Raw genomic sequence first — 13,097 nt, forward strand, 5'->3', positions numbered from 1 at the left:
AGCCCTAAAGTAAACATCTTGTAAACATCAGAGGAGATCAAACTTCTTTTGCACATCACAGCAGATGTTCTTATCTCACTTTCTACATATTTCCAGGTTCTTAATCTCAGCACGAGTTGACAAATTGTTACAAGCTAATTATCATTTTAATCTAGTTTTGGGATTATTTATGCATTTTTTCTATTTTTCATATGCCAGGGACCCTTTTGAAATGGAAGTACACCCTTGGGTACACAAACTCCTGATTGAGACTCACTATTATAATGTGGATGATTATTTTTCCACATTAACCATCCTATAATTTACTTTTCAAGTCTTCCTCCATTCAAAATGTGTTTTACTATGTGTTACTTCAGTAAAATGACCTTCACAGTGCACAATGATGTTTTGGCAGAGTTTGACACTAGAAGGCTGTTTTCACATTCATCTGAATTCATCTGAATAGAGAACGTTTCTCTGCCTCACCTTAAATCTCGTCTTTAATATGTAATGTTTTATTACAGTTGATTCAATCTCCAGCTTTAAATATACAGTACTGGCCTTGTAACCTGACATTCTGACAATCACTTTGAATGAACAAAAAATGTTATGGATCAGTCTGGCTTCAACAACAAGTTGTGCTTTAATATTGAGACACTGGAAATGATGTGGCTTTGAGGAATGTTTTGAGCTGCTGACTACATTTGATTAAGTTACATACAGAGTCATTGGAGGATATATTTGAACAAATCATGGGCTTTTTTCTGGTGATTTTGTTTCCTACTGGAGTGTTTTTGGGCTGTCTACGATTGTGTCTCATGTTGAAACTGTATTGTATGGCTGTGTGCAGTCCGGATTATTCATTCAACAAGAGAAAGATGTATGTTTGTGGGTTTAGGCCTATTTTTTCTTTTTTGACAGGATGTTGTCTTTGATTTCAGTTAAACAAATTGGAGGGGGTAGTGAGCTTGTAATTTGAATGTAATGAAGAATAACAACTGTTTTGTTCTGTTGTCCTTGACAAAGAAAATAAAGTCTGCAAAGAAATCAAAATGAAAAGATTAAACTATTGAATAAAACATTATTAGAAGAAAAACAACTTGATTTTTAATTAAAGAAAGCAAGGCTAAATGTCATCAACACTTCCAAGAAATAAGTTATTATTATTATCTGAAGCCCACATGCCAGCAGGACATTATCCTTAGTGTTGTACCTCTATACTGACTCTACAGATGATAATCTGTATCGGACCATGTATTTGAAGAAATATGACCAGTTGGTCATAAAAAAACTCCCCAGGAGGTGCTGGTGTCATCATCCTTTGGAAAGACAAGTCATTTGTTAATCCCCCTTGACAACAACAAGGAAATCCAACTCAGGTTTTAATTTTTGCTGCAACTGGATAAATAGCCCCATCTGTTGGTCATAACGGAGACACGCAGGGTGACTGTGATCAGGGACGCCATGTTATGTATTTTGCTGGTCATCAGTAAATCCTCTAGTGGAGGGGTTTTACAAGTCTGAACCTCTGGGCCTCCCCTCCCATGAAGCTTTGAAAAGGCGCAACCCCTCTTTACTATATTTACTTAGTTTTGCTTAATTTATTCATTCCCATGGGATCCTGATTATGTTATTTGATCACAAAGGCACTCATAAATTAGGTAAACATAGCCTAATATTGCAGTGTGGCATTACTTCAGATAACACCTAATGTCTTTACAAAATGATATATCTTGTTTGCTATCTCTGATCTTATTTTAACAAACAGCTCAAATCCAATCACTGGGCCTCCCCTGAAACATTGGAGCCCCATGGGAGGCCTGCGTCCTACTTTGAATACCTCTGCTCCAGAACTTAAAGCATTTAGAGTGGCAGTGAATTTAACTAACCAGGACATCCACTATCAACAGCTGCTGTTGGATTTGATAAGGTTATGTTTTTTTTTTTAAAGCATCAGGAGCGGGTAGGTGCCACACATCAATACATAACATCAGGTATAACAAGGAGACATTTGCACTTGTCTTAGCAGGAAAAACACATGTTTTATATATTCAAATAGAACATCCTGAATTTGCCATTGGAAGATATACTCTTTTTCAACAGTGGTCTAAAAGCTTCCAACTAACATAAACTATCTATAATGGGGAGCATTGTGCTATCCTAAGTGTTTAGGCCTCTAACATAATATCCTTTAGTTAACATGCACCAGTCTTAGCAGATATACAGTATATCAATATACATATTTACGTGCAGTCTTGCATGCACCAAAACCCTATACAAATTGTTGTAACACTGTATAAATTGTAGAATGTTTTTTAATATAATAGCTTTAAAGTGTGTTTATATCCATCTATTTAGCTATCTTTGTATATAATGTCTTTTTTCTTATATGTATATATATATATATATATATATCATATATATATAATGTTAAATTGGAAGAGTAGGAAAAATAGTGATGAAGCTTAACAACAACATGTATAGCCTCAATGTCCTGAAATAGCTGGAAAATGTTATAGTTGAATGGTTTTCCGAGCTGAAAGTGGGCTGAAGGAGTTAGATATAAAATGTACGTAGTAGTATACACTGTAAGTAAAAGTAGTACTAGTAGTAATAGTAGTAGTAGTATATTACCTGTAGTTCTCACAGGACCCAAAACCCTGCAAGGTACACAGGAAACACACACACACACACACACACACACACAGACACACACACACATTATTTCTGTAGGATTTCAGATTTTTTTGAACCAATTTCTTTAAACCAATTCAGAGTGTTTCGAAGTGGAAACAGGGGCTTTCCATAGGTCACATTTGTGTTCCCTCTTCCTCCCTCTTCAGGTTTTCTCTGACAGAAGAGGGTCTGGCTTTAGGGTAGCGCTTAAGAGTCTTTAGAGGGAACCAAAGGTCCAGAAGGAGACAGAGAGGAGGCCAGGGCAGGAGTGAAGGAAACGAGGAGGAAGATGAAGAGGAAAGTGGCCCGGGTCTTGTTGACCTCACTGCTAGTGGTGTTGATGAAGAGGAGAAGGAAGAGGAGATAATACAGTGAGTGTGCTTCAAAACCTAGAAGTCTTTACCTTCTTCTGGGAAAAAAAATTCATTATCTCAAAAAGTACTACTAGTTTCTACTCTGAAATGCATTTACAACGACATTAAAAGGAATACATATAGTCCAAAAAGAAACAGAATGGTGCAAGTAAAATGCTAAAGTAGATATAAAATAACTATATTCATGTAAAAAGTAAATACATACAAATACGGTGCATTCTACTATTCAAAAATATGTAGACTTTACTTGACTTTACTTAATGTGTTTTAGCTTGTAATGTTTCTGTTTAATACATGAACTCTCTCCAATTATGGATCTGTTAGTAATATACTGTATATTTAAGACATAAATATATCCATTATGTCTTATGATTGCACTTGTATTGTTGAACTGATCGTAAATACATTAAAATTAATAGAACTTTCTTTTTCCAGACCTACCGAGAGGCCAACCTCTGCTTTCCAGCCGAGGATTGTCGTTCCTGGAATGTTCTTTTCAGGAGAACCCCAAAATGTACTGACAACGAGCAGAAACCCAAATTCATGGAGCCTTCTTCGTGGCTCCTACGAGATCATCCTCTGTGTTGACTTCATCGAGAAAACTGGTGTTAAGACAGCTGTGTGTTTCATCTGTGTGAATCAAACGTATACATGTGTGTGTGTTTCCTGAATTGTCGGTGTGTTTGTGCAGCGGCAGCAAAAACTGCAAGCAGGATCTGGTCATAGAGCTGCAGAGGAACGGAGTGAGCTTCGATGTGAGAAAACTCAACGTGGGAGATTTCCTGTGGGTCGCTCGAGAAAAAGTCGCACCTATTCCAGGTAACACCTACTTTTACATAAACAAGAAGAAACAGGAATGGAGGAACAGAATCTTTCAATAACTTTTATAAGGAGCAAATAAAGAGCATCTGGTTTTCAAAGTTTTAATTGAAAGCTATTTGGGGAATGAATATCACCTTATGTCCTTAACATGTCTCAAAACGATCTACATAAATAATAATATGGAGAGTTTCCCAGAAACCAAATGGCTAAATTCTAGCTTACATGTGTGTTGTCCATAAGGGATATTAGCCTACCTTCTCAGGCTGTCAGGATCCCAAGCATCTTTCTGAGAGTTACCCAAAAATGCAAGCAGCAGGGTAACTTATGGTAAAATGAGTTTGCTCAGCAGACGTTAATTTAGGCCTACGGCTGTACCCAGACAGCAGGAAAATAGGATTGAGCGGTAACAGCACATTGAGCAGAGAAGGTATGTACCCAGTCGGATAAAACCGTTTAACTTGGAGGGAGATGTGAAATGGCACAAGTGTGAAATTGTGACTTGGTGATGTTGTAATTGTTGCCCAACCACTGTTTCTATCTTAAAAGTACAATGTCCTGATGTATCATCTGTGACCCACTCCTCTATTTAAAACGCTACTGAACACCATGAAAGGAGTAAATGATTTATCAGCAATAATAACGATTTTCCAACTCCTACTCTCTACATGATGCTATGAAAAACCAATCTTTTAGCAGCAGATTTACTGATTACAAAGCAGATGTAAACACAGATGTCATCAGAAGTCCACCACACAGATCATCATGCTGCTAAATGTTATCTGTACACATTTTCTTCTGTGGATTTATGCAGCTGTGTCCACTGACACATGTATGTTTTTTATGAATGTCTGAGCAGTTTTCCATCTAGAATATAATATAAACTGACCCTGGTCTGGCCTTGCCAACTAAGTGCTGGGCAACCACTAAGTATGAGTCTAAATATTAATGAATAAAGTGTGTATTTCAACCTGTATTATGAAAGATGAAAATACATTACAAGCACACACAGTGAGTGTTGTTGCTTTAGTATCTTCATCATTTATATTTCATACCTTTAAAAAAGTATTGATTTTATATAAATGAGCACACTACTTTAATTACAATAATTTGGAACTGTATTTAAAGGCAGAAAGGACTTGAGTATTTCATGTTAACTACATCACCATTATAGACAATGATTGTCCCTAAACATATAAGCTGAAACATAATTAAAAATGAGTTTAGTTTTTACATTTCGAAACTGTTAAATAAGATTGTCCAGCAATGGCTACTGGTTAAGCCTATTGCAGGCCATGAGTTTACTGTGTGGTTGTGCAGCATTTTGAATTAAAAGCTCTGTGTCATCAGTATTAGTCAGATGTGCACAGCGCTTTAACAGTTTTGTATTTTCAGCAAATTCCCTAAAACACAAAACTCATCCTCTGTGATTGGTTGTGGCTCAGCATGCTCCATTGTTCCACCACCCGTTTGTTCGCTTGGTTTCCTACGCACAAACAAAACTTTCCTGCCTGTCCTGCGCAATATTGGGCTCCTCTGTGCTTTGAGAACACGAAATATTGGAATCTCTGACTTTTTCTGAGGGAAGAAGATAAAGGTAGGCCATCAATATCAAAATATATTGTGTGAAATAGAGTTTATGTTCATCTTTCAAAAGATTCATTCTCTGTCTTATCTTTCTTTATCCTACAATTGTTAGTTAACCTTTTGAACTCTTCATTTATCTCACCTGATTACCCATTTCAGAAGCTTTAAATTGTGGGGCATGCACCCCTATTTTTATGAACTATTGAAATCCAAGATGCCATGATATTATAAATGCCTAACAGTCAGATTATAAAGAAGGTATTATTTATGTGGTGGCCATCATTTTTATTTCATTTAATTCACCTTCGTAGTTCAAAATGATATGTAAAGTATCTTTAGAAACTAGTGGTCCTTATTTAAAATACAAATATGTTTTTTTTTTTTATTGGACCCACCTCTCAGCCTGGCGGTGTTGGAGGTTAATTAATTGTCAGTGTGAGTTGGCAGCCTGACCACTGTAGATTCCCTCTCAGTGTCATTGAGTACTGTTACTATATTCAGACATGTCAAGATCCAGCACACTTTTCTGTCACCCTACTGAATTTGTATTAGATATTGTTTTATACATTTTGAGTGTATCCCCATGCTCTGTAACAGGACATGCCTGCTCTAATTGGGATAGTCTGACCTGCTCTGCTGTTCTCTGTGTGTCTGTCAGTTTTTTTGGCAGGATGTACAGCTTCATGGGAGGTGGGTTGTTCTGTGCTGGAATCGGCAACATACTCCTCATCGTCTCCACGGCAACTGACTACTGGATGCAGTACCGTCACTCCAGCAATTACATGCACCAGGGTCTGTGGCGGTACTGTGTGCCCGGGAAATGCATGGCTCACACTGACAGCATTGGTAAGACTCGCTGCATGTGCAGGGGCACATCCTCATTTATGTTTATTAGTTTGCTGACAACCAGTCTGTCAACTCTCAATTCTACACTTGCACTGATCCACGTGGAAACTACCTATTTTTTTTTAGCCTTGTTGGGTTGTTGGCTAAAATATGGCGATTGTTAAGCCTAAAAATGCAAAGTAGTATATGTCATGAGATATTGCTAGTTAAGTTAATTGTTTTTGTGACTTTTAAGAAATAGTTTGTACCTTGATATATTTCATATATACAAGGGAAATAAATCATTTTCAGTACTCTGTCAGAAACGTTATTGGATAAAAAGGTAGATAAGAAAAACATTTAAATGAATGGCTGAAAATTAAACATTCCTTCACTATAAATGACATGGGTTATGTGAATAAAATATTAAAACAAATCTGAAATCCTCATTTAGCACAAGACAGAAATCTGATGTGTCACTCATCTCTCACCCACAGCATACTGGGACGCCACCCGTGCCTTCATGATTCTTTCCCTGCTGGCTTGTTTCATTGGCATTGTGATCGGCGTCATGGCCTTCATCCACTACTCCTCCTTTGATGGGTTTGACAAGACATTTGCAGCCGGCATTCTCTTCTTCATCTCCTGTAAGCTACTCCACCATAGCTACATGCACGTCTCTCTTAGTAAGGAAGACCTTTGCCAGTTAAACCTAATGATTGTATCTATTGTGCAGGCTTCTTTGTGTTGCTGGCCATGGCTGTCTACACAGGAGTGACGGTGAACTTCTATGGTAAACGCTATGGCAGCTGGCGGTTCTCCTGGTCCTATATAATGGGCTGGGTGGCAGTGGTGCTCACTTTCTTCTCGGGTATGCATCGTACCACATCAACTCAGATAAAACACATATGTGTGCATCATGGATATATATGATGATGTCTAATTATCTGGTTATTGTCTTCTAGGTATCTTCTACATGTGTGCCTACCGGATGCACGAATGCCCAAGAAACTCTAATTCGCGCTAACCTGCCAATGACTTCCACACACAAAAGCACTGGTCTATAATGTATGACCAAGAGGAACCAATACTCACATGAACAACTTCTTCCTGAATAAGCAAAATAAAATTAGGGAAGAAAAAGGCATTTGTTGGATGTATTGTCTCTCTAAATTAATAAAACTTTAAGCAGAGGTACACAATGGTATACCAACATTTGAGGTGATGCAGCTAAATGTATTTCAGCTAATGTTTAACAATGAAGCAGTGACCATTTTAGTTAAATCATTCATATCAGTCTTATTCAATCAAATAAGACTTCTTAATGTCCTCCTGAATTCACTGCATTTTCTCCCTTTTACTTTGAACTTTTTAACTATTTTCTACTGCAGTCAAAACGTTCAGTTTCTAAATGCTACCACAGCAAAGTGATGACTCTTCAAAAGTGAAGCCAGAACATCTCGATCGCCCCCTGCTGGCTGTTAGTTTACGAATCACTTCATAGATTCATTTGAGTTTTTTATGAAAATTTTATTTGACGATATCGCTCTTAATGTTCATTGTATTGTGGGAAGTTAAAATTATGATCAGAATATTTATATATTTGATCAACTGCAGCCCTGGATTGTATGATGAGTTCAGGTATAATCAACTTTAAAATGACTTACCTGAACTCCACATCATACAATTCACTTAATGAATAGCTTTATGTATAATAATATAATTTCTGAAAATTATTGTGTGTTAAGCATATATACACTGATGACACACAAAATCAGTCACAGTTTTATGAATGACATGCACTATTACTTCAAGTTCAAAAAAGTATTTTATTTAGTCTTATTTTGCAATGCAACAAACTCCATTAAAAAAAGAAAACCTGCGTCGATACAAAGAACTGGTTTAACTGGATGAAGAGCTCTGCTAGAAAATAACCTAGAACAAACAGTAAAAGTGTTTACTTAAGCCTGGTGTACAAAGAGGAACTAAACAAACCCAAAGTTGCCTGGTACATTTTTCTGAATATAACCATTTTGTGAACCTCGACTTTAGTCGACCTCCTCAATGGTGGGGCCGGATGATGCCCCCCCTCCCGGAGCACCACCAGCGCCGGGGAAGCCGCCTGGCATCCCCCCTGGCATCCCACCTGGCATCCCTCCGGGCATACCCCCTGCATTCTGGTACAGCTTGGTCATGATGGGGTTGCACAGCTTCTCCAGCTCCTTCTGCTGATGCTCAAACTCTTCTTTTTCTGCAGTCTGAGAAAGGGAAAGGAAGTTAATAATCTGATGCTAACACATATTTTCTTTAGCACCTATGCTGCCAAAGCTGACCACCAAACATATTTTGTTTCATACCTGGTTTCTATCCAGCCAGCTGATGACCTCGTTACACTTATCCACAATCTTCTTTTTGTCCTCGTCGCTGATCTTGTCCTTCAGCTTCTCGTCCTCCACAGTGGACTTCATATTGAACGAGTAAGACTCCAGACCATTCTTAGCAATCACCTTCTCTCTCTGCACGTCGTCCTCAGCCCTGTAATTCTCTGCTTCCTGGACCATACGCTCAATGTCGTCCTTGCTCAAGCGACCTGATAGTATTTTTTGTAAATTGAAACAAAATGTAATATCGTACCAAATGTCACAATGGAGATACAGCGTCAACATTCTTCTTCAGGTTACCTTTGTCGTTGGTGATGGTGATCTTGTTTTCCTTCCCGGTGCTCTTGTCAGCCGCGGACACATTCATGATGCCGTTGGCGTCAATATCGAAGGTCACCTCAATCTGAGGAACCCCTCGTGGTGCAGGGGGGATTCCAATCAGCTCAAATTTCCCCAAGAGGTTGTTGTCTTTGGTCATGGCCCTTTCCCCTTCAAACACCTGTTAATGCAATGGTTTGAAACATTAATTATGATTTCTTTGAAATGCAATTCATTCTCTTATATAATGACCTTCTCTTTTTGTCTAATGACTGTGGTCACACCTGAATGAGCACACCAGGCTGGTTGTCTGAATAGGTGGTAAAAGTCTGGGTCTGCTTGGTGGGGATAGTGGTGTTCCTTTTGATTAGAACAGTCATGACCCCTCCAGCGGTCTCGATGCCCAGAGACAGGGGGGTCACATCCAGCAGCAGCAGGTCCTGCACATTCTCCGATTTGTCTCCTGACAGGATGGCTGCCTGCACAGCTGCAATACAAAATAATGGATTTAGATTTTTACATTTGCCGCTAATTTCTTGTTGAATCTCTTTGTCAGGATATTTTTGTTTACAATTTGATTAATGGACATGAAGGGGTCATACCTGCACCATAAGCCACTGCTTCGTCAGGGTTGATACTCTTATTGAGTTCCTTGCCGTTGAAGAGGTCCTGCAGCAGCTTTTGGATCTTGGGAATACGAGTGGAACCTCCCACCAGGACAATGTCGTGGACTTGAGCTTTGTCCATCTTGGCGTCACGGAGAGCCTTTTCCACTGGCTCAAGGGTTCCTCGGAACAGGTCTGCGTTCAGCTCCTCAAACCGGGCCCGGGTGATCGAGGTGTAGAAATCAACTCCCTCGTACAGAGAATCGATTTCAATGCTGGCCTGAGTGCTGGAGGACAGAGTGCGCTTGGCCCTCTCACACGCAGTGCGCAGACGACGCACCGCCCTCTTGTTGTCGCTGATGTCTTTCTTGTACTTGCGTTTGAACTCAGAGATGAAGTGGTTGACCATGCGGTTATCGAAGTCTTCCCCACCCAAATGGGTGTCACCTGCTGTGGACTTCACCTCAAAGATGCCATCTTCAATAGTCAAGATGGAGACGTCAAATGTGCCACCACCCAGGTCAAAGATGAGGACGTTTCTCTCAGATCCGACCTGTAGTTTGACATTATTGTATTGTAATTAGCAGTTTATTTTGGAATATTTCAAAACCTTGTAATCAAAGTGTATATTACTTCGACATATTTCAATTATTGATGTGAACTCCAGAATTTACTGGAAAAAAGCAATATTTAGTGCTGTATATCACATGAAATGTCTGGATTTACATAAGCTTAGCCTTAGGATTGTTTCACCTTTTTGTCCAGGCCATAAGCAATAGCGGCAGCAGTCGGCTCGTTGATGATACGCAGGACATTAAGCCCGGAAATGGTCCCTGCATCTTTGGTGGCCTGGCGCTGAGAGTCATTGAAGTAGGCAGGCACAGTTACTACTGCATTTGATACAGTCTGCAAGAAGGAGAAGTTACAGTAATTATTAAGACACAAGTAAATTAGATTCTCAGCATTAAAAGTAGATTTAATATCATGTTAACTTTGATTAGAGTTGCAGATCCCTTGTATAGTTTTTCTTGTTGTAATCAAGTTGTACCTTGCCGAGGTACGCTTCGGCAATCTCCTTCATTTTAATGAGCACCATTGAGGAGATCTCTTCTGGGTAGAAGCTTTTGGTCTCGCCCTTGTAATCCACCTGTACTTTGGGGCGTGTAGCATCATCAATGACAGTAAAAGGCCAATGTTTCATGTCTGACTGGACCACGTCGTCATCAAATCGACGTCCAATAAGACGCTTTGCATCTGTTGAACAATTTAAGAAAAATGCAACAAATTAGAGAAAACTGAAAATTGAACGTATCATAATAACTTAAAGAAAATGTTTCATACCGAACACGGTGTTGGTTGGGTTCAGGGCCACCTGATTCTTGGCTGCATCCCCAATCAGCCTCTCAGTGTCAGTGAAGGCAACATAACTGGGTGTGGTCCTGTTTCCCTGGTCATTGGCAATAATCTCTACTTTGCCATGCTGAAACACTCCCACGCAGGAGTAGGTAGTGCCCAGATCAATGCCGACTGCTGGTCCCTTGGACATGGTTCCTGTAAGGTATTAGCTACAAATCAGATATTGGCACAAAACTGCAAATCTGTTTATATGACAAATGGTGTTGCTGCGGCTTGCCATCACGATGAACCTTTGTATGGTGTAACGAGGCTATTTTTAGAAGGTGAGCAGCTCAAACAGAAGTGGAAACACTCTTTCAAAGAGGCAAATGCCTATAACACCTGTTTTTTAAGCCTACTACATTTGACGGCCTGACAACGGCTTCTTCTGTTATGGCAACAACAGACAACAGGGGCTTTAGTTCATCCTTAGGCTAAAATGTTAATCGTTCAAGAGACATTCTGCACCCACTATTTTGATCATCAATTAATTGTTCATGTCAAGAAAATAATGCAAAACGTTGCCTATGCAGGAGAGCCAACATGAGTATAGAATTTGTTATAATAGATTAGCTGTTCATAAAATAAATATGCTATACTGTACATCAGTTACAGGGTTTGTACATTATCGATCTATTTTTGAAATATTCTGATTTTATTTGGGTCATTGCAGTACTGAAAATATAGCAAGAGAGTCTTCTACAGTAAACAAAATCTTGAATGTTTTATTTGCAAAACGAAACTAATGACTAAAATGCAAGCTTATGTTCGAGGTAAGGCAATTATGACATTACTCCTGTTGCAACTACAGTAGTTTAGTTTCCCCAAATATTGTTAATGGTACATTTCATATTTGGGTAAGTGGGTTATGAAAGAAAGATTGTGACATAACCAGAGCAAGTGCGGGGTAAGAGTAGGATATACTGTAGGCCTACTCATAGACTGTAGAAAATCGGCTGTGCTGCACCTTTAGCTTTGCTATCAACAGCAGTAGTGTAGGGCGTGACACTCCACATTTCAGGGGGCTGGCAACTTTCTAGACCTTTCCTTTCGCTTCCTCATAACTTGCAAACAAGTCCAGGCATGACTTGTATGAAAGTGACGTGCATTTCTTCATCGTATATTAAGAACTTTCCTAACCAAATTCTAAAATAGTGTGTTAGCTACATGGAAATACCTGTTGTCAGCCATTGCATGTCCATGTGATAATACCATGCACACATAACAAAAGTTGGCGCAACCATCACTCGTAGTCGATTTTTTTATGTAACGTCTCTGTCCAGAAAAGTTACAGTATATTAATACTCACCTCCTTTAAATTCAGTCCGCCGTTTTATTGGATTATTGTTCGAAGCTGTATGGCTGGCAGTGGCTTCGCCTTGAGAGAGTCGGTGTGTCGGTGTGTTTCTCCGTTTCTCCACTCTGTCAATGAGTGTCAGCGGCCGCACCTCCTCACTGCACTCCCTCTAAGAACTCTCTAGAACACGGGAGGAGCGATGCTGGCCAATCATCCTGCATCAAATCGCTGCGTCTGAAATTGGTCCAAATACTGTTCGCACATTTCGACAGTTTAGTTATCGAGATTGTAGACTATGATACATGTTAGTACCTCCTAGAGTAGATTATCTGGCTGAGAACAGTAGCCTACTGGAAGAATATGATCCTTTACTCCATTAATATGTAAGCAATAACACGGAAGAAAAACTCAGTTACAAAGAATAGTCATGCCTTGAAAGTCTTACTAAAGGAATAGTATGTCATTGTATTAGATTCAAATTAACCTAATTAAATCACTTTAAGTAAATGCAGGCAATATTGTTAGGGCCGTATCCACCATTGGGGTCACCGAGGTCCGGACCTCGGTAATTTCTTCCGAGCTGTGTATAACTAAACTTGTGAAATAACTGCACTGAAAGGGATTATTTGCAGTACTTCCATTTGCTGACGATAGGGGCGCTGCATAACTACGTAGCCTCGATTAAAGCAAACAGAAGAAGACGACATGTATCAACAAACCGCGGCACCGCAGCCCTGACTTGTATCGGAGCTGAGCAGCGGAGGAGTGATGAGGTATCTAGAGATCTGAGTCCAGCGGGCTGCTTGTGTTTCAGTTCATCAGGACATCGATCATATGACCA

The 13,097-nt window shown here is 39.4% G+C and overlaps 2 protein-coding genes across 7 annotated transcripts; one reads left to right on the forward strand and one right to left on the reverse strand.

The window, feature by feature from the left end:
* Positions 1–3,720: 3,720 nt before the first annotated feature.
* On the forward strand, positions 3,721–7,365 carry lim2.3 (lens intrinsic membrane protein 2.3). Of its 6 annotated transcripts, none has more exons than XM_079678316.1 (5): positions 3,721–3,848; positions 5,244–6,281; positions 6,758–6,907; positions 6,997–7,131; positions 7,226–7,365. In XM_079678316.1, the coding sequence occupies exons 2-5, from the start codon at positions 5,939–5,941 to the stop codon at positions 7,285–7,287; spliced, it is 690 nt and encodes a 229-aa protein (XP_079534442.1). In that variant the 5' UTR covers positions 3,721–3,848; positions 5,244–5,938; the 3' UTR covers positions 7,288–7,365. The 6 variants fall into 6 exon arrangements, with proteins under 6 accessions (XP_079534442.1, XP_079534446.1, XP_079534445.1 ...); XM_079678320.1 differs by having other exon boundaries at positions 3,750–3,848; positions 6,094–6,281; XM_079678319.1 differs by lacking the exon at positions 3,721–3,848 and having other exon boundaries at positions 3,871–5,445; positions 6,094–6,281.
* A 704-nt stretch (positions 7,366–8,069) lies between these two features.
* hspa8b (heat shock protein family A (Hsp70) member 8b) lies at positions 8,070–12,866 on the reverse strand. The gene is made up of 10 exons (XM_079674688.1): positions 12,794–12,866; positions 12,269–12,508; positions 10,906–11,115; positions 10,613–10,818; positions 10,318–10,470; positions 9,562–10,117; positions 9,244–9,446; positions 8,942–9,140; positions 8,618–8,850; positions 8,070–8,518 (listed from the first exon to the last, which is right to left on the reverse strand). The coding sequence occupies exons 3-10, from the start codon at positions 11,108–11,110 to the stop codon at positions 8,309–8,311; spliced, it is 1,965 nt and encodes a 654-aa protein (XP_079530814.1). The 5' UTR covers positions 11,111–11,115; positions 12,269–12,508; positions 12,794–12,866; the 3' UTR covers positions 8,070–8,308.
* Between the last annotated feature and the right edge of the window lie 231 nt (positions 12,867–13,097).

The sequence above is a fragment of the Notothenia rossii genome (genome assembly GCF_949606895.1).
Source record: "Notothenia rossii genome assembly, chromosome: 4".
In the NCBI taxonomy this organism is placed as follows: Eukaryota; Metazoa; Chordata; class Actinopteri; order Perciformes; family Nototheniidae; genus Notothenia; species Notothenia rossii.

What these genes read in the sequence shown, in the direction of transcription:
- lim2.3 (XM_079678316.1), top strand. Translation starts at nt 5,939, where the DNA reads ATGTCAAGATCCAGCACACTTTTCTGTCACCCTACTGAATTTGTATTA. An exon ending in GGCTCACACTGACAGCATTG is followed by an intron (nt 6,282 to 6,757) that starts GTAAGACTCGCT and finishes TCTCACCCACAG; the next exon opens with CATACTGGGACGCCACCCGT. An exon ending in CATTCTCTTCTTCATCTCCT is followed by an intron (nt 6,908 to 6,996) that starts GTAAGCTACTCC and finishes TCTATTGTGCAG; the next exon opens with GCTTCTTTGTGTTGCTGGCC.
- hspa8b (XM_079674688.1), bottom strand. Translation starts at nt 11,110, where the DNA reads ATGTCCAAGGGACCAGCAGTCGGCATTGATCTGGGCACTACCTACTCC. An exon ending in CTTATGGCCTGGACAAAAAG is followed by an intron (nt 10,118 to 10,317) that starts GTGAAACAATCC and finishes GTCAAACTACAG; the next exon opens with GTCGGATCTGAGAGAAACGT. An exon ending in AGCAGTGGCTTATGGTGCAG is followed by an intron (nt 9,447 to 9,561) that starts GTATGACCCCTT and finishes TTTGTATTGCAG; the next exon opens with CTGTGCAGGCAGCCATCCTG.